The sequence below is a fragment of the Thunnus albacares genome, chromosome 17, assembly GCF_914725855.1.
Source record: "Thunnus albacares chromosome 17, fThuAlb1.1, whole genome shotgun sequence".
Classification (NCBI taxonomy): Eukaryota; Metazoa; Chordata; class Actinopteri; order Scombriformes; family Scombridae; genus Thunnus; species Thunnus albacares.
Genome location: NC_058122.1, coordinates 12,502,938 through 12,523,591, shown reverse-complemented (window position 1 = coordinate 12,523,591; position 20,654 = coordinate 12,502,938). Strand labels below are relative to the sequence as shown.

Genomic DNA, 20,654 nt, shown 5'->3' with positions numbered 1-20,654 from the left:
GGTGCTGTAACACACACCACAACACATTTACTCTGCAGTCTGGCTTAAAGAGAAACATTTTAAATGTACTAAGAATGAAAATAGGCAGAAATAAGCAAGTCAGCATCTCTGATTCACACCATGTGCAAATGCTCCCTCTTTCTCTTTGCCTTTTTTTTCTCTCTCACTCTGTTTCTCTATGTCTCTCTCTCCCCTGCACTCACTCTTTCTCTTTCCATCTTCCCCATCACTCCATCTTCCTCCTTTTTCAATTTGTAGTTCCTCTGTCATACCGATATAAAACACTCTCCCTTCAGCTCATAATTCCCTCGCCCTGATACACTTCACTGTCCGACTTCACTTGTCAGCTCTATTGATCAGCTCAGCTCTTACAGGATTTACATACAGTGCTCACCCAGTTGCTTGTAATGACCTGGCATGAGTTTGTGAATGTGTGTGAGAAAGAGAAAGAGCGAGAGACAGAGAAAGGTTGACTGACAGCGACAAGCTGGACTAGCTTAAATATTGATTCCCTGTGCACACTTCTGTGCATTTGTCTCATTCCTTTTAGGATCCTGTCCACTGTGGGTTCGGATTTCGACTTGCGGACCCTTAGGGCTGTACGAGTATTGAGGCCCCTCAAACTGGTGTCCGGTATTCCCAGTAAGTCAAATCTCTTCATTTGAATGAACTATGACTCTGCAAAACAAAGCTTTATTTTTAAATTTTGTGGCCTCCACCCATTATCCCAAACGTCGTCTTTGTTATTCCATAACAGTTGAAAAAACGATGAGTGCAGAACAGCTTTAGGTTTCATTGGAGGATCAAAATAGCACAGAGAAGCATTTTGTGTCAAGGTTTTATGCAGCTTCTGTGTTGTTCTGCATAATGCACCCAAAGTATTCCAACAAAAGTGGTTCTTCTATGCACTCTCTCCTCCTTTTTAAAAATGTTATAGTGGCAGTAACGCTCCAGCAGAACTGCAGTGTTATTAATAGATTGGTCTCCACTACAGGGCTGAACAGACAAACGAGGCTTACTCATCATAAAAGTCACTAAGCTTTGTTTGGAAACCCAATCAATGTGGAGTTCAATTCTCATATGTGATATACATTTGAGAAGTGTGACCAGTTTCCACAAAATAACATTTGGCATGGAATTAAAGCTCACTACTCAATGTAGCCTTTGAGACCTTTTGTTTCTTAGAAAACATATTTGGGGAAAAAAAGAAACCTCAGGTATGATTTATTTTACCTCAACTAAATGTGAGGCATTTTACTGACTATATTGTGTGTTGAATCCCTCCATCATACACTGCAGTGTGCACTAGGCTCCCTCCTCCACTGGGTGCAGCAAAATGGTTAATAGTGTATTCTGGTATAAGTGTGTGACAGTCTTTTTTTTTTAAGAGGATGTGAAAGCAAATTACCATTAACTGATGGTCTTATTGCATCTCTCATGTCTAATTTCTATTTATCATAGCTTTCATCTTAGGAAATCGTAATTATTATTATAAAATTTAACTTTATTTTAAGTGGTAATGTCTGAATTAAGAAACACACAAGGTTTATTTAGTTTTTCAGTTTCAAACCATTATTATCATTATGGCAACACTTACATCAACCAGTGACAAAAAGGGAATAGCTGGAAGTGGAGACCATGATGTGATTTCTCTTTACAAAGTTTAACTGCTAATGAATTAGAGGAAGGAGGTGTTGTAGCTGTTTGTCTTTTAAATCCCTTTTTCCTCATTCTAAATGTTAAAAACTGTAAAAATTGATAATAGACAATAATACTTCTAAAAACTCTAATACTGTACACATTGTGTCCTCCAGGCTTGCAGGTGGTGCTCAAATCCATCATGAAGGCCATGATTCCTCTGCTACAAATTGGCCTCCTGCTTTTCTTTGCCATCCTCATGTTCGCCATCATCGGCCTCGAGTTCTACATGGGCAAATTCCACACAACCTGCTTTGACAATCACACAGGTAAGGGAGTGTGTGTGTGTGTGTGTGTGTGTGTGTGTTTGATAGTCACAGCGCTAAAATTAGAAATGCAGTTTAGTTGAACAAAATAACATCTTTGGTGTTTGGTAGCTTCCACAGACTATAGACTGTATATATTATATCTATTTTTGTACATTCTTTGCCAATATCTCTATCATTTTGCCAACTTTTGTACAAAGAATTTGAAAACTTGTTGTTTGTTGGCTAATTTATGTAGCCAGTTAAGTCCTTTACAGTTTGTTAATTTTCCTCAGGAAGCAGTAGTAAGTGAGGGCCAAAGTCGTATTCTGAGTCAGTAGCGCTCATTATTCATAAAAAACAAACTACATATTTGCATTTGCCTGCCTTTTGTTTTGAAACACTTCCCCAATTCCACCTTTATTCAGGTGAGATCCGAGAGGAGTTTCCATGTGGGACAGAGCTTCCGTCGCGGCTGTGTCCTGAAGGCACCATGTGCAGACCATACTGGCTGGGACCAAACTATGGCATCACCCAGTTTGACAACATCCTGTTTGCTATTCTCACCGTCTTCCAGTGTATCACCATGGAGGGCTGGACTGACCTGCTCTACTATGTATGTACCGCTAAAAAGTTTGGAACACATTCACACAATCAGTGACCAGCTTATTAGCTGCCTCAGCCTGTCCAGGAAACATGCAGTAAAGTAGGGATTAAATAAATTGAAGGCTACTGTTGAAGTGAAATTAGAAATGGGCTACTGGGTAACCAGTCAACCAGTAAGTTGCAGGTCTTTGTACCTTTGTAAAATGCTGTTTACTTACCTCTTAATCATGTTGGTGCACCTGTTAGTGCACTTGAACTGGGCAAAGATTGCTTATTTTGTTTTATGATGAAACATTGCATCCTCATGGCAGCACCACTGCATTCTGTTAACACGTAGCGACCATCAACTTACCACCCACTCCTGCTGGAGTAAAAACAAACGCACCCTCTGCGATGAAGCTAGCAGAGAGAAACATTGGCTGGAGCTGCTTTCATGGAGCCAAGGAATGAATCAGAGTTCAGAGAGTGGATATGACATCTGAAACATGCTGCATCAAATAATCTGTCATATAGAATATCATCAAATATGAAGCTAGTTATAAACCATTATTTTAACCATCCAATGTATCAGTTTGTTGCTGGTTGCTTGTTGATAGTTTAAGTTAGCTTATAACTCATGACCTGTATTCCCACGACATTATATGGTGGTATCAACTGCTGTAATTAACACAATGCAAGTTAATGCTTCATTCAATGTCAGGTTTTTTCAAATGGTGGCAAATTGATGTTTCCACATACAGATTTTTTGTGTGTAAGTCAAACTGCTGACTTATGTATATGAATACGGAGAGATGTTTAATCAAATTAATTAATAATTCAAAAATACTATTACTTACTCTGGGCCAAAAATTGGCATATTAATTATGTTTGATTTTGCTGAGGTAAGGTATGGTTTATCCACCCGTTATTTACCATGATGGCCCTACTTGTCATGGAAGGACAGACAAACACCACAGCCAATTAAGTAGATTCAAATTTAACAATATCAGTTTATTTGCCACATGGACCCTGTTTTAGGGATAATGTCTTTGTTTGGCATTAGTTTTTCCATTATTGTCATGTTTGTTGGCCATTTTGTGTGGATAAAACTGCCGCACAAAAAAAAAGCTATAATTAAACATCTATTGAAATCTAGCTGAACTTAGGTCTTATGTTTGTCCAAAATTTCTGTCAATAGTTGCAATAATATTTTCAATCCAAATTCTTCAAATAGGCTTCATGACCAAACCACCCAAGAGTTTTCTCTTATAAAATACAAAAATTCATGTGGTGAAACATCGGTCATTTTTACCTGTGCACGATGTGTGTCTGTCCATAAAATGGGTACTAGGTCTCTAACAGTGTCATCACTCATGCCCAAGACTGAATAGTTCCCTGCTGTCAGTGGCAACGGTTGCTATGGAGACTAGACGAGGGTCTTTGAGTGTTACTGTAGTCATCTCTTTTCTCATCTCCTCTCTCTCTCTCTCTCTCTCTCTCCATCCATCTTATTCTTTCCATTGCTCTTTTCCTTTCTTCTTTTTTTTTTCTTTTTTATCTTTCTCTCTTCCCTTTCCTTCATTCCTTCCCCTCTTCTTCTCTGTCCCTCTCACTCTGTGTCTCTCTCCCTGTGTCCCTCCTTCCCGGTGCTGCTCTATATTTAAAAGGGCCTGTTCAGCCGAAGTTATTCTTGCAGCTGCTGGGGAGGGGAGTGATAAAAGTTTAATGGTAGAAAAAAGGGTCTGCGGTACATCGGGTGCACAGCGGCAATACCAGCTTACATGCAGGAAGAAGGAAAAATGAAGGAAGGAGGAGACCGGGAGGAAAGACAGGGAGGCTGTGAGAAAAGAGAGCACAAATTGGTAAAGAGAAGAGGTGGTCTGGAGGTGGGAAAGGGTAAAAGAGGATGTTAGAGACAGAGAGGGAGAGCGCAAAGCATTTGATATACATTATTTACTCTGCTCAGCTAAATAGAGTGGCAGATATGCATTTACTTATTGAGATGACTTAAAGCAAAACCATGTCAGCCCTGCTGTTGTTTATATTTCCAGTGGCAGTGGATAGCACTTTTGAGTGAACTGACCTCCATCATTTTAATGGCCACATTGTCCAGACATTTAATGGTAATGATAAGCCTTGGAAGGAAAATTTTCTCACATTATGTTTATTCCAGATCTTTTTTTAAAAAAATTTTTTTATAACTTGTATGACCATCTTTTGGCGTAGTTTTAAGATATGTATGCAGTACATGGATGCAAATGAATGCACCTTCATTTGGACAGCGACCCTAATAAATGGCACAGGCATGTTCATCACTGGCCCAGTACAGAGACAGAGTTTAAGATACCCTTAACTTTCAGCAGACTGATCAAAACATATGCCATTGCTGCCCAGAGCCTACTGTCAAAGTGGTCATGCATATTATATATTCTTCTTTTGATGGAAACACATTAAAAAATGTCCCATGTCTCAACTGAGCAAATCTTTGGTCATTTTGAGTTGTGTTTCCCAGTGCTCACTTTAATAAACAAAGCAATGTTTCTGTTAGCTTAGATGCTATTATATGAAGTTCAGAGGCGACAAGCAAAGCATTGATTACTCTGTCTGATGTCTGTGTGTGTTTGTTTCCAGAGCAACGATGCCTCAGGGAGTGCATGGAACTGGATGTACTTCATCCCCCTCATCATCATCGGCTCTTTCTTCATGCTCAACCTGGTGCTGGGTGTGTTGTCAGGGTAAGGTCTTAATTTGTGTTGCTGTGTGTGTGTTTGTCTGTCTGTTTGTGAAAGAGAGCATGTTTGAGAGATCATACAAGTTGTTTATCCAGAATTTGTCATCACATACAGTATACATGATTATTATTATTTAATAGTTTTTACAGGGATTTTAAAACGATTTGTAGTTTGTTGTATGTACAGTATGTTAAACTAAAATGTAAGGTGGAGGAAGGCATCTACATTAAAAGTATTCACTAAATTTGTGTGTTTTGTGTGTTTTGTTTTTCACTTCAGGGAGTTTGCCAAAGAGAGAGAGCGTGTGGAGAACAGAAGTGAGTTCCTGAAGCTCAGAAGACAGCAGCAGATTGAAAGGGAACTCAATGGTTACCTGGAGTGGATCTGCAAAGCTGGTATGCACAGTATATATGTGTGGTTTATTTGTAGATGTTCACATACGAAGATGCATACAGTACAACCATAAAAATGTACTGCAAGAAAATAACTGTTGAGCTGTATCTTGGTTGTCTTAATAATACCAATACATTAAATATAAATGTTATTATGCAGCCAAAACAAAACTAAATGGATGTACTGTGAAGCAGCTGAAGGAAGTGGGAAGATTAGCTTGAACAGTTATATATTAGCTGAAGTTAGAGGTTGTTCTAAGGTAACATTTGGACTACTTGTTTTTCAGTCAGGTAACATAAACAATCTATGTTGAATGTCCTGTCATGTCCTGGCTGTCACATTATACATATTCAATATCTCAGTGACGCATGTCTACTGGAACCTACTGGGGAGGTTTAATGTGCTTAAAGCCATTGAACTTAATATATATGAACATCCTTTATTTAGATGTACATTGCTATGATAAGGATTAATGACACTTAGAGAAGATCCACCGTTTACTTGTAGTTCTCTTTCTTTTTCTTGTCTTGTTGCCCATCTGGTGAGGGCAGAAAAGATGCAGAGAGGATAAGAGGGATGGAGGGTCGGATGGTGGATATTGGAAGGAGGAGATAAAGGGGCAGATAAAGGACAGAGCTTTGATCTTCTTGAAAAGACAATCTACATAAAAACAAGGAAACTAAAAAAAACAGGGGAGGGAGAGATGAGTGAAAAGCACAGGTGCAGCCCAAAGACTTTATTTCCAGTGTTAATTAAAATTAGAAATGAAAATTGATGATCAAAAAATGATTCATAGATATTAGACTGTAGGCATTGGCTCATGAATTTGGGAAGTTGTAAACATAAATTTAATGTGGCTATATACTGTATTAACCTTTCTCTTCCTTTGTGTTTTGTAGAAGAGGTTATCTTGGCGGATGATGAAAATGAAAATGATTATGATGGTATAAATTTGCTGATTTCTTTGTAACGTGTTTGTGCACGCAAGACTGTGATTTTCTAAAATATTACTAATGAATTTAACACATCCAACATAGATGAGTCAACATCAGCACTGTTCATTCAATTACAGGCTCCCGTAGGAGAGCTACAAAGAACCATAAGAGCAAAGCTGAACTTCTAAACCCAGAGGAAGGGGAGGGAGATCTGGCAGTAGGTAAGATACACTCTCTCTCTCTCTCTCTCTCTCTCTCACACTCACACACACACACACACACACACACACACACACTCTCTCTCTCTTTCTCTCAAAGACAAACCACAGGTACAGTACATACAGATTCTATCTTATCTTGCATATCAGCATTACCTGACTCTCCTCTCCTTCCCTCTCCTTCCCTCTCCTGTGCTTAGCTGTTCTCCCCTCTCATTCAAAGCAGTTGTTCTGCCTGTTTTCTTTTAAGACCCAAAGGTTTTCTTGATATTTTATGTAGTTATATTGTATTTTGTACATTTTGTAACTGGGGAACACATGTAATTAGGACTGTAAAGCTAACACTATACCATGTGCCTTGCTTAACCTTTCAGGGTCACCGTTTGCCCGTGCCAGCTTGAAGAGCTCCAAGCTCGAAGGATCAACTTTCAAGCGGCGGGAACGACGTCTACGCTTCCTTATCAGACACGTCGTTAAGTCCCAGGCTTTCTACTGGACCGTACTGTGTTTGGTGGGCCTCAACACGCTGTGTGTGGCTGTAGTGCACTATGACCAGCCAGAGCCACTTTCAGATTTTCTATGTGAGTAGGAGGGAGGGGGATACAGGCATACATAATGCAAGCATGCGCAGATAATCTCCACAGATGCACAAATACTCTCATCACAGATTACTGGAAAGGAGTGGGTGAGCAAATTCTTATGACTAAATCCATGAAAGAGCTGACCCAACCAGTTAACATAAGCACATCCAAACACACAATACCTTCCTCTCACACAGATTCTCGCTGTTTCTCTCTCTTTTTTTGTACATATACACACATATACAAATGCACATACAGACACACAATAAACAACTACATTTTGAAACCAGATAATTGTATTCCAGGGTAAACCAATTGGTGATGGAAATTAGTGAAGAATGCTAGGACTAGGACTAAAACACAAATTACCAAATAGCATTTTATATGTCAGATACTTACTTATATACTTAAATGGATGGATGGATTGACTGATGGATGGGTGTGATGGTGAATAATTTCCAGGTACAGGTATAAGGATACACAGATGGATGATATCCTCTCAGTTATTTTTGTCTTCTTCTCTCCGTGTAGATTTTGCTGAATTAATCTTCCTGGGAATATTCCTGTCGGAGATGTTTATAAAGATGTATGGCCTGGGCAAGCAGGCATACCTCAACTCCTCCTTCAACTGCTTCGACTGCATTGTGAGTCCCACTTCACTTGGGGACACACCTTCACACACACAAAAAAAATAAAGACACACAAGCACAAACTCATAAGCAGACGCCAGCACTCCCTTCACACGTGACATGGAGTGCATGTGCATCTACAAGTGCTATTTTTGTTCCTTTTGTTCAGCAGCTCAAAGTGTAAATGGGCTGGGTAAGATAGAATATAGATCTGAGTGTATGGTAATTAATAAATACACTCACAGCACCACACATTTCCAGCCGCAGGCAGATAATGTGGATTTTTTTTTTTTTTTTTTTACAATTAATTAGTACAATGGCAATATATGATTGCATCATTCTGACTCTATTTTCCCTTTAACTCTACTGTATCACATGTTGATAGTCATATAGTATCTGGTCATATCATAATATCACCAAAGTGGCAGCAGTGTGTCCTGCTAGAAACAGATGGTTCTGAGATTTCTATTCTCATTGTTTGATGTTTAATTTGTTTTAGGTGATATGTGGTAGTATATTTGAAGTGCTGTGGTCCATTGTCCAGCCGGGCACATCATTTGGCATCAGTGTGCTACGAGCTCTCAGGTTATTGAGGATCTTCAAAGTCACCAAGTGAGTCTTTTGGATTATAGTGTTTATTATTTCTTATATTTATATAAACAACATAGTATTACAGTCATATAAACCCCAATTAAACACTTTTTGACTTTCTGTCTCTGTTTGTCAGGTACTGGGCATCTTTACGTAACCTTGTTGTCTCTTTGCTCAACTCCATGAAGTCCATCATCAGCTTGCTCTTCCTGCTCTTCCTCTTCATAGTTGTCTTCGCCCTGCTGGGCATGCAGCTCTTCGGAGGACAGTCAGTGATATCTCCCTTAAACTTGCCGTCTCTCTCTTGTTTCTCTCTCCTCTCCTTCCCTTTCAACAGTCCAATTTTCTGCTGTTAAATGCCAGGTTGGCTAAGTCATTTTTCAAGTAGTCTTTTAGAAATGTAGGAAAAAAAAGTGTTGTGCCTGTAAGATGCTTCTTCTGATTTTTACCTTCACGCTCTTTGTTTCACTCCCTCTTTGTGTTTGCCCGCACACTTTTCTCTTCCATCTCTCTCTCTCATTTGTTTTTTTTTCCCCCTGGTAGGTTTAATTTTGAAAATGGCACTCCTCCGACCAACTTCGATACCTTCCCCGCAGCAATAATGACAGTGTTCCAGGTGAGCAGAGGGGACGATGTGAAGGGGAGGGAGGGAGGGGAGCAAAATGGTGGGAGAAGAAGAGGGCTGGATTAGTACTAAAGAGGATTTGCACACGAGGAAGTGATATAAAATGTAGAATGCTACTTTTAGATTCTTAAATGTCATTAGTCAAAAGTATAATTATGGTGAAGCGTGTGTACATGTTTAAGTCTATAGGTTTATATCAAAGCATCAATAAATCATCAAATCACTAAATGCACTATGAGTGGGTATGGCCTCGTCTGACTTTGTGCGTGCGTGTGTGTTTGTGTGGTCAGATCCTGACGGGCGAGGACTGGAACATGGTGATGTACGATGGCATCAAGTCTCAGGGCGGAGTCAACAAGGGCATGGCCTTCTCTGTCTTCTTCATCGTACTCACACTTTTTGGCAACTGTATCCCTTGGGCAGCGAAAATGCAATGAAGCACACATTCATAAAAAAACATTTGGAAAATACACACTCACATATACTGGGAATTATATTATTGTAAATTAAATTATAGTTCTAGTTACTGACTTTAGACTGAATATACAGCCATGTAAATGCAGATGCATACACACACAGAGGTCGTGTCAATGACTTTATGTGCATGCTGTATAAAGGCATACAAGCAAACTCCCACATACTTGATTTCCTTTTAACTCCGTGTTCAGATACTCTGCTGAATGTGTTCTTGGCCATCGCTGTAGACAATTTGGCCAACGCACAGGAACTGACCAAGGTACACTACAGTCCAGTGTTACTGAACTCATTACCGTTTTTTTTTCCTGAACATTCAAAAAAACGTAAGAGTTACGCTTTTTTACTTATTTGCTTTATTTCCACTTCATCTGCTGACATCCCTGTTCTCCTCTGTCTCTTTATTTCGATTTCCTTCCTAATCTCTCTCTGCAGGATGAGCAGGAGGAAGAGGAGGCTGCCAGTCAGAAGATCGCCCTGCAGAAAGCCAAGGAGGTGGCTGAAGTCAGCCCACTGTCTGCTGCCAACCTTTCCATTGCAGCGTGAGTTTCTGTCTCTATTACTGTTACGCTCTATTTTTTGTTTCCACTTCCAACATTTTCACACCAGGCACTAATATCAGGACATATATACACATACGCTTTAAAGAAATCTCATTCACCAACTAGGATTCAAACACTAATGCAAGATGCAGCACCTTGGAGAGAGCACCGTGTACTACACTTAATCAAATACACTTTCTAGAATGAGGATATTTACACTCTGTCATCTCTTAAGTTTGGACTCACTTAATTAGGTATCAGTATGGAAAACGGTGATGTTATTGCAAATAGTTTTATACATCACAGTTGATAGTCTAATTGCTGGCAGTGGAGCAGATGTGGATAAAAATTAATTTTAAAAAAATGAATTACATTGAAATACCCATCTCAAACACACTACCTGATGTCACTTAGGTTTTGAACCACACTGACATTTGAAAACACTGCATAAATCACCTCTGATGTCATTTCTGTTTAAAGAAGGACAATCTTGTCGCTGTTTCATTTTAGAATATAACAAATTCACAACAAACCAGGGGTGGGAAGTTTGTATATATTAATACTTGCGAAGTTTTTATGTATTTGCACCACCTTTTCACATCACACAAAACAACAAAATAGCTTTTACTTCCATGTGTACATTCAGCACTGTTTGCTTCATCAATACAATATCAATTACATTTCTTTCAAATATCACCTTACTTGGAATAAAGGGTCATCCCGTTTTTTTTACATCCATAGGTAGGCATTCTTTTCCTAAAATCACAAATCACAATTAAAGATATGTTTTTATCTGACAACAGTACATTTAGTGATAAACTGATACATGCACATACTTGCCTTTCTCTCCTTCTCTGTCAGCTTATCCCGTTCCCTTTCTTTTCTTCTTTTTATTTCTCTTTGTCATACTCTTTTGTGCATGCTAAAAGACACAATCACACACACACACACACACACACACACACACACAAGCCAGCGTTTGATTGATCTGGGCCATCCCTCCTCCGGTCAGGAGAGTCAGAGTCTTTGATCTCTTTTCTCTGTATACACAGGGGTCTTTTCTTTCACTCCTGGTAAAGTTCACACACTCTCACTCACACAAGCATGCACACAGAGACTCACAACACACTATGGTCTGTCCCTAAAAAAAGCACAACAGGGGAGCCCAAGTCTGCTTAGAAATATCACACACGCAACACGCACACAGTTCTGACCTTTACTGCTTTGATACATCAGCCTATGTCCTCTTTATATCACAAATGCACACACATTATCACACACAGATGTTATGAATTGAAATTATACACACAGAAACATACACTCGCTCAAACAGTACATGTTCATCATTTCGTGTCACAGTGCTTCTTCTGACTGTATGTGCCGTGCGCACTTCACCGTGCTGTGAACATTTGTGTCTGTGTATCAGTAACCTTTATTTTTCCTGGGAGTCCTATTAAGGTTGAATATTTGTTTTTCAAGACAATACATATGTATCTGTGTGTGTGTGTGAGAGAGAGAGTGTGTTTAGCTAGAAAAGCTACATTGCATACTGAAACAGTGTTATACTGCTAAGGTTGTTTGCCCAAATAATTTCCCAGAAAACTGGCCACCAGGACATATTGCATATTGAAAATATGACAGGTGTCTCTACATGTTGCCTAATCCTAGAAGAAGAAGCTAAAGTAGAGTAGACAGTAGAGTCTACTAGAGAATTAGATTTGAATTTACTCTTGAGTAATGCTAGGAATATAGGGCTGCAGTGTGCGTTACATCCCACTTTATCAGTGTAAATCTTAATACCTTATTTCTGTAGTATAAAAAAGAAAAGACATTGAAATTCCTATGGAGATAGTCTTTGTTTTCCAAGCAGGGATTTTAAACTTGGGGACATCAGTGGTGCATGAAGAATCTCTTAAGAAGATATTCTATGGTAGATTCAGGAAGGAGGCCGCCATGGAAGCTACATAGAAACCTTGGAAAACAGTAGTAAGGCTACATACACTAACTGGTACTCTCACAGTGATTACTGCTGCTCTAGAAGGCTGGAAGCAGGTTTACCGCTGTGTTTTTCAGTTGTTAATGTACCACAGTTTGTGATAATAGTTTTGAAATTATGCTAAATCAGCTTTTAGTTTCATTTTAGCTTTGCTGTGTGTTAAGTTAAATTGTTTGCTCTATACCAAAGCATAACATATTCACATTCATTTTTTAAAAGTTTAGTAGTAGCAGTTATGAGTACAATATATTTTTAAGTGTATTATTTTATCAATGTGCACACAAATCACAGTGACACATGCATGCTCTCATGTATGGTAAACTTATGGGACCATCATTTTCAAAAGCTATTTAAAAAAAACCCATAATAGATAGATAGCGAAACAAGAAAAAGGCAAATGGGCTCTTAAAAAACTATGACGAAAAGAGACAGGTATTTGGAGAACAAAAGTGGCATTAACTGGAAGAAAGATAGAGGGATATGTTTGAATTTAAATTTTAAATTAAAGATACAGACAAATAAGAACATCAGAGAAACAGCTTGGAATTGAGACATTGAAAAAGATGCAAAGAATGACGATCAGGATAGAACAGCAATAGGCACGCAGGGTGAGTAAGTGATGCAAGAAAGATGAAATTTGTGAGATTGCAAAAAGGAGCACGGTGAAAAATAAATAGGATTGTCTTAGATTCAGAGATGGAACAAACTACAGAGGTGACTGTGTGTGACTGTCTGTTTGGGCGCATGTTTTTTGTATGTATGTGTGCGAAGGGTTGCATTCCAAAATGCTGAATCTTTATGGCAAAAATGTTACATTAGCTCTAGATCTGTTCAGTTTTTGCATTTCAGGAATATATTTTACTTCTTTAAGTAATTCAGTTATTACAGCAGATTTTATTTGACTGTTTTTTTAAATGGTGAATGGATAGCCCATTTTGGAATGAAATCCTCCTTCTGTTCTTTCGTGCCATCTCACTCACCAGCTGTTTCCCTCCTCAGCAACAAAGTACACAGTGAGTGTCACAACGCTACCGACCCCTTTCTGGACTGGTATTTATTTATTTGTTTATTCATTTCTGAATCCCTTCTGTTTATTGACTTTACAACCATTCCTCGCTTTCTTTTCCTGTTTTGGAACACCCTCCTTTCCTTGTCCCTTTGTTCTCAACTCTTTATGAATTACATACCTGGCTTTTTTTTTTAGCTGTTATTTGTGTTGGCTTATTTTTGAGAGTACATTTTCTGTTGCCTGCACCTCGCAGTATGGCTGTCGCTTTACTGTGGTTGACTGTTGGCCCTGCGAGAAAAGGGACTTTAAATTGATTACTGGTAGAAGTTTCGGAGGAGGTGGTCACTGACAGTTTTTGTCAGTGATTCTTCAAGTAGGAAATCAGTTACTGTAACCAGTAACAGAATCCTGTGATCATTGTAACTTTTGTCAACTATTCAATTAAGCTCAGTAGGGATTTTGGGGTGCCATTCCAGCTTATTGTCCTGCATAACAGCTGTTCGTTAAATTGTGTATACTTTAGTTTGAGTGGGTAAATTATTGATTAATATAATAAATTCTGACCTTGCCTCAGTGTTATCCTCCATTTTGTGTCCCCACATGGTTTACCAAAGTAGGGCTGTCCTACCCTGTACTTTGGCAAGCTGTGTAGACACCCAGAACCTTGTTCTGATGAGCTGCCTTGTTCTATAGGTCCAGCCAAATGACCCTTTAAATGTCTGTGGCCCCGAGTGTGTCTTTCTGTCCTGGCTATTTTATGTACTTATATTTTTGGTGTTGGTTTTCACATCATTCTCATGTGTTTGTGTGTATCTATGCGCAGCAATACGTGTTTTTAAACAGGTCTTCACTGCCGTTTGTCTCCTCCTCCCTCCCCACCATGCTTCATTTTGCAGTAAGGAGCAGCAGAAGAACCACAAGGGGATCAGTAAGTCTGTGTGGGAACAGCGCACCAAGGAGCTGAGGAAGCAGACTCTGGCATCCAGCCGTGAGGCCCTCTATAACGAGATGGACCCTGACGACCGCTGGAAGGCAAGGACAGGGAGGGAGGAGCACAACAATGTAAAGGACAAGGCAAAACGAAGGCCTCTAGACTTGTGCTATCAGTGTACACAAGTAATGGCGATGATGATGATGACTTATTTTATATTTTACATACATGTTGCTTACCTGGTGTGTAATTATATATAGTTTATTATTTGTATATGGTATATTTGCCATCTGTAATCTATACATTGGCTGGAAAATACCAAATCTGACCATAATCTACAGTTGCAATAAGAATTTGTGCCAAACCTAGGGAGAAGTATAAATCATAACCTCATGCTGTAACTTATCCTCTTTTTTCTGTCAATCTCTACTTCTATGCTGCCTCTTTATCCTTTCTTCACCGTGTAGGTTAACTTCTCACGGCAAATCCGTCCAGACATGAAGACCCACTTGGATCGACCCTTGGTGGTTGACCCCCATGAGAACCGCAACAACAACACCAACAAGACCACTGCAAACAATTCAGACCTCTGCGTCAGCCAGCACCATCCTGCCGATGAGCTCCACAGGCAAACACGCCTCCACGAACATGGTGGCCAAGTAGGAGGAGGTGGTGGAGGAGGCTCAGGTCCAGTCAGGGCTCCATTGGAGCGGGGAGAGTCCACAGAGAGCAGGCGGAGCCGGAAAGCTGAGCACCACCACCACAGCTCTCATGTCCGATTGGACGCGACAGTGATTCCCGGGCCAGGCTCGGAGGAGAGGCCGTCCAGGCGCCATCACCACACCCGGAGTGGCAGTCGAGGGGGAGGGCAGTCAGAACACAGGAAACCCAGGTCACATCGTAAGCATGCAGAAGACGAGGATGGTGGAGGAGGAGCTGGAAAAACAGGGAGGCACAAGAGCAAAGGGGTGGACGGAGGTGGGGAAGGAGGAGAGCAGGAGGGAGCTGGTGATGGCAGTGAGAGGAGACCAAGAAGAAATCGTCATGGCAACCAGACGGATGGCGAGGGGAAGAGGATGTGCCAGCACCGAAGGAAGTATGTCCATTGCACCTGGTTATTGATATGATGCAATTTTTAGTTGCAACAATGACTAAAGGCATATTTGGGTATTGATTTCAATAATTTGTCTTGTGATGTCCTCTGGTCCAAAAAGGTTTATCCTCATTATCTCTTCTCTGTACTCATATTTTTGTCTGTGCTCCTCTCACACCACTCCATCTCTCATGACCTTTCTTTGGATATCACCCCCTCCTTTCTCTGCTTTCCTCTCTCCATCTTAACTTCCTTTTTCTGTTGCCATTTTTTTTCCTCTTACTCCCGCTTTCCAGGGATTGCAGTGTCCCTAACCTGTCTACCACACGGCCCATCCAAAAGAGCCTGTCCAGACAGGATAGCCAGTACAGTGAGGATATGGACAACCTCATGAATACCAAACTAGTCTCTGGCTCTACCCCACCTAGCGAGGGTCACCCAGTGAATCCAGTTGCCAATCACACCGTGGCCCCTGGCTTTGGTTCTGCCCTCCATCTTGCTAACAGTGGGACTCGTGGGAGTTTGGTCACATTAGATAGCTATGGGAACATCGGACATCACCGTGCCAACAGCATCATCAGGCTGCCGCACCCTGACTACACAGCTGTAGACATGCCAATATTTCCATCCACCAATGCCATACTGCAGGGTAAGAGCAGAATGAATGTTTTCTTCTACTATCTCTTCTCATTTTTAACTATTTCCTTAAATAGCAAACTTTCATATTCAACCCTTCCTCCCCCTTTTCTCTCTCTCTCTTTAACGCAGTCAATAAGAATGCCAACACGGAGCCTTTACCAGCGAAAGAGGACAAAGATGATGATGATGATGAAAAAGGAGGTGATGGAGGACCCAGGCCCATGCCTCCATACAGCTCCATGTTCATCCTGTCCACCACCAACCCGTAAGTAGGACGGTTACAAATACGTGCACACACTCTCACCTATACTAAACGAGTCCATGTGGGCTGACACACAGGAATGCTTTCTTATAGGCATTCACAAACATTTGTTGTTTGTTGATCTTTGGATTTAGAGCTGAATCCTGACTGGAGAATTGATCTACTATTACAGCACTTGCATGTGCACACATACTAACACATGCACACAGATGTACACTTACAGTAAACAAACAAATACATTGTATTTACAAAGCAGATCTAATGATATTTATAGCACTCCTGCTAGAGAAAAAACATCTTTGTCTGATCCTAGGTTTCGGCGGGCGTGTCACTACATCTGCACCCTGCGTTATTTTGAGATGTGTATCCTGCTGGTCATTGCCATGAGCAGTATTGCCCTGGCTGCTGAAGACCCCGTCTGGCCTGAATCCCCTCGCAACAATGTAAGGAAGTCAACACAGACTCTGACGCTAATTTGATTAATTTTGTCTACCATTGCCTTTCTTGCATGAAAAGTAGTATACATGTTACCACAATGCCTTTTGTTTTTGTTATCATTTAATTTGTGATGGTTGCCTTTTCATTTTGTAGTGTCACTCTATTTGAAATATAAAGAGGATCAGTACTGTAACTAGTATTATATTATAACACTACGGAACAGGTCATGCAATCACCAAATTCAAAAAGGCTCTTCTTTTGGGGTGCTTGAATAAGGATTTCTGGACAATGAACTATACAAATTTCATAGCAAACTGGCTGATTGGTGAAATATCTTGCCCTTGACTAAAGTCAACTGGGTCAAATCTAAAGTTAACCAAAACACCAACTTTCATTCTTTCAAATATTGGCATCTGCATTTGAAAATCATTATATACATGTCTATGCAATCACTCTTTTCCACTGTGCAGCAGCAAATCATTCCCTCTTTCTCTTTGTATAGGTTCTACGCTATTTCGACTATGTTTTCACAGGAGTGTTCACATTTGAGATGCTGATAAAGGTAAAAAACACAAAACATTCACAATTGCTTCTGCCAAGCGTCTGCTAAATGAAACATTGTAACAATTGACATTGTACGCATCCATGCCAAGAGGCTCACTTCCTTATAATCACCTTCTCTCTTTCTCTTGTAGATGGTGGATCTGGGGTTGGTCTTGCACCAGGGCTCTTACTTCCGGGACTTGTGGAACATCCTTGACTTTATAGTGGTTAGTGGTGCTCTGGTGGCCTTCGCCTTCACGTAAGTCTCCCTCCTGCCTCCCCCTGTCCTCTCCTCTCTTCCCTCCTCGCTCCACCTTCACTTTTGCCTGTCTACTGCCTCACTGGCACCTTGGAGTACAGCTTCCCTGTTCTTCTCTGTTCATCCATGGCTCATTTTTGGGTTCTCTCTGCCTTTCCTTTCTTTCTGACTTGTTCTTTCATTCTCTCACACACATTCCCTTTCACTCTTTCATCATTCTCTTGTCTCCTCTCCTATCCTTCATCAAACCTTTTCCTACCTGTGCTTAAAAATGGCCAATTCTCTACAGTTGTCCAGTTCTTCTGCTTTTTCTCTCTCATTCAACTTTGCCCCCACAATCCTGCCATTTCTAAGCCCCTCCACTGACCCCTTCGCCCCTACATGTTATAAAATAGTTTCCTGGCTTCCCCTTCCTATCCACCTCTTCTTTCCCCTGTGAGAGGTGAGGACCACCCTTTGCACCTGTAACCCTTTAGTGCCTAGGGCGTTCTAGAGTAAAAGGCCCCATGCAAAGCCAGGCCAGGTCATGCTGTACTCGCTCTCAAAAATCTCCACACCCTTCTCCACGGCAAAGCAGGTACTTTAAACCCTCCTTAATCTGCATGACTGTGAGGATGAAATACAGTTTATTTGCATAACTGGGTTAAGTTGGGGCTTAGGTTATGAGTACTATGCTGGGTACAAAGCATGAATCTTGAGTTTTGGGATTTATTGTCATGCTTTTGCATGGTTGGGGAGAATATAAAGTGAAAAATATCTGCAGGACTGCAATCATCCTTAAATGTAATGTGATATTGGTGTAATTCGAGGACACACAGTACTATATGTTTACAATGGTAACGCTGTAACCTCCTACACAAACTCTCACACAGGTCATCGTCAGAAGTATAAGGCTGTGCTTGATACTATTTCATGCCTTAAAAAAACAATCTGTAATTTCAGGAACGTCTGTGCAAATGTTTCCTCCACAAATGTTTAGTTTTTGTGGATTCATGTGTGGGTTACACCTGGGGATGGAAAGGTCGGGATAATGACAATATATCTGGCAGACACAAGAAACGTCCTTACAAGGAGAGCAAGATACCCTGGCCATTGCATATTATTGTTTCAGAAAATCGAGAAAACGATTCAGCTAGCTATGTTGATCCTACAAAATTTTCACCGTGCAAGTAAGTGACCATTTATAATTTCCCTCAAAGCTAATCTGCCATGGTATGAGCACATTAGCTTGCTGTAAATGTCAACATTAATTGGCATTAAGTCTGAATAAAAATCTCACACGCTAGCCTAATAACCACGTAAGCAATATGTTTGCCATGCGACATATATTTTTGTTGTTGTTCATGTTGCTTTGTGACAGTTAGGTAATGCAGGTAATGCAGGACTGAAAACAGTAACAGTAAGTTAACTGGCTTCAGTGATTTATCATGGTTGTAAGCCCAGTCTGTCTAAGAAAATTAGACCTGTGTGCTTTCTCCTCCTCCATTCATATCATATGTCACTAAGCCATTTCTTGTGTTGGTTAACTGAGGTTAGTGGGCTAGGATGGGATGTTTGTCTATCAACAACCATAAAACAGAAATACTTACAGTTACCTCCTTAGGCTTTGCACAGGTGCAGTCAGATGCCTTTCAGTATAATAGCCCTGTATTTAATATTGTCCATTAAGACAACCTTTCGATATATTAAACATTATAGCAGAATTAAACATTATAAGCTTTACAAAGTTAGTCTATTGTTGGGCTATTGTACTGGATTGTATCCAGGCCAGTGTACAGTACTGCAGGACTGAAGAAATAGCATTGTTGCCTTGACTATTAGATTGGACTTGAACAGATATTTAGTCACTGGGATGACAGATTACCACAAATGATTATCACAAAGATTGGGATTGTAAAGAGTCCACATGACCATTTCCATGAAGTAAAATATATTTTTAAATTTTGGTGGAATTTCATTGAAATGAAACTGAGAGTAACGTTCAGAGGTTCAGTTGATGTGGATGGTTTGCTTTCATTCACACATAAGGTCTCCATATCCATGCATATTAAAATGGAAATGGCTAAGTGACATAATGCATTGCATAAGGCATTTGATAAACTATTTGTTTTTAGTTGGTACAGCTTGATGACTTTGAGTCATAAGCTGATGGGAACTTTGCCTAGTGTAAAAAAAAAAGAAAAAAAAGAAAACCTCTCCACCTTGCATTTCCCCAGCATGGTATCTTCTAACATTGTCCCTTCAATGTTCCTTCAAACTGTTTTCTCATTGGATTCTGAGTTTGGTCTCAATCACTCAGCTTTCAGACTACCTTAAATCTGAGGAAGCTGAACTACAGTAAACCTAAAGTTGTTCATTAAAGCAAAATACTGGGCTGCCCCTGCTTTAATTATCTCACCCCCTCCTCCAACCCTTCACCTATTTCACTATCCATAGCAACACCCAACATCTCTCTTACTTCTTCCTCCTCCTCCCTCTGACCTCAAACATGTCCACACAATTGAGTTCTTTCAGGTCAGCTGTGAATATGAGAAAGAAAGGACCCCACAAGCTTATGAAATTGGGAAAATCCATCCTTTAACCATTCAAACCATGCCCATTACAGAGTTACTATGCATTATTCAAATTTACTGTTACATCTCCTGATATTTGGAGAGAATAAAACAATGGTTACCTTCTACGCTGTAGTTTGTGGCCAGCAGTATCATTACCTTGAGGAAAGATAATGGATACTTGAATACTAATGGACAGCTTCCTTCTAATATACTGTTTTGTGGTTGAAGCCACACCATCTATTTTTATTAATTTTATTAATTTCATGTCCGATGGCTTTATTGCATGATGGTACTGTACGTTAAAACTACTGTCAACAGATGAATTGGTGTCTCTGCCACTTCTCTAAAGAAGTTCTCCTTTAATGATTCTGTAAAATCAATGAAAAACTCTGTTATTTTGAAGGACTGAAAGAAAAACTGAATGTTTGCTTCAGATATTTTAAACATGATTTTACATTATATAAGTTTTGTAGAATAACAAACAATCAAACAAACCCGAGACATATGAATGTGAGCTTAAGCCTAAAAGACAACACAAGAGATTTCAATTATTTGAACACCCACTACTCCTTCGTACTTATGTACATTGTTACTGATTCCATGAAGTTGATGAATTGCTTCTCCCATAAAGAAAACAAACATGCGGCAGGTGCTCCAGGGTTCTAGTGGTGGTGCCTCACC

The 20,654-nt window shown here is 40.1% G+C and overlaps 1 protein-coding gene across 11 annotated transcripts in view; it reads left to right on the top strand.

Annotated features, from left to right (window-relative positions):
• cacna1aa (calcium channel, voltage-dependent, P/Q type, alpha 1A subunit, a) overlaps positions 1 to 20,654 on the top strand; it is a 78,660-nt gene that overhangs the window by 21,637 nt on the left and 36,369 nt on the right. For 8 of the 11 annotated variants that reach the window (XM_044330718.1, XM_044330712.1, XM_044330710.1 and 5 more), the window contains 23 exons: positions 551 to 642; positions 1,815 to 1,967; positions 2,372 to 2,559; positions 5,160 to 5,263; positions 5,540 to 5,655; positions 6,553 to 6,597; positions 6,726 to 6,809; positions 7,181 to 7,387; positions 7,919 to 8,031; positions 8,516 to 8,628; positions 8,744 to 8,875; positions 9,151 to 9,223; positions 9,523 to 9,640; positions 9,901 to 9,968; positions 10,142 to 10,248; positions 13,244 to 13,294; positions 14,150 to 14,315; positions 14,652 to 15,280; positions 15,574 to 15,926; positions 16,046 to 16,181; positions 16,492 to 16,621; positions 17,119 to 17,178; positions 17,312 to 17,418. In XM_044330718.1, coding sequence (XP_044186653.1) covers positions 551 to 642; positions 1,815 to 1,967; positions 2,372 to 2,559; positions 5,160 to 5,263; positions 5,540 to 5,655; positions 6,553 to 6,597; positions 6,726 to 6,809; positions 7,181 to 7,387; positions 7,919 to 8,031; positions 8,516 to 8,628; positions 8,744 to 8,875; positions 9,151 to 9,223; positions 9,523 to 9,640; positions 9,901 to 9,968; positions 10,142 to 10,248; positions 13,244 to 13,294; positions 14,150 to 14,315; positions 14,652 to 15,280; positions 15,574 to 15,926; positions 16,046 to 16,181; positions 16,492 to 16,621; positions 17,119 to 17,178; positions 17,312 to 17,418 — 3,345 coding nt within the window. The remainder of the gene's footprint in view (positions 1 to 550; positions 643 to 1,814; positions 1,968 to 2,371; positions 2,560 to 5,159; positions 5,264 to 5,539; positions 5,656 to 6,552; positions 6,598 to 6,725; positions 6,810 to 7,180; positions 7,388 to 7,918; positions 8,032 to 8,515; positions 8,629 to 8,743; positions 8,876 to 9,150; positions 9,224 to 9,522; positions 9,641 to 9,900; positions 9,969 to 10,141; positions 10,249 to 13,243; positions 13,295 to 14,149; positions 14,316 to 14,651; positions 15,281 to 15,573; positions 15,927 to 16,045; positions 16,182 to 16,491; positions 16,622 to 17,118; positions 17,179 to 17,311; positions 17,419 to 20,654) is intronic. The other 3 variants (XM_044330714.1, XM_044330717.1, XM_044330716.1) reach the window with 3 other exon arrangements.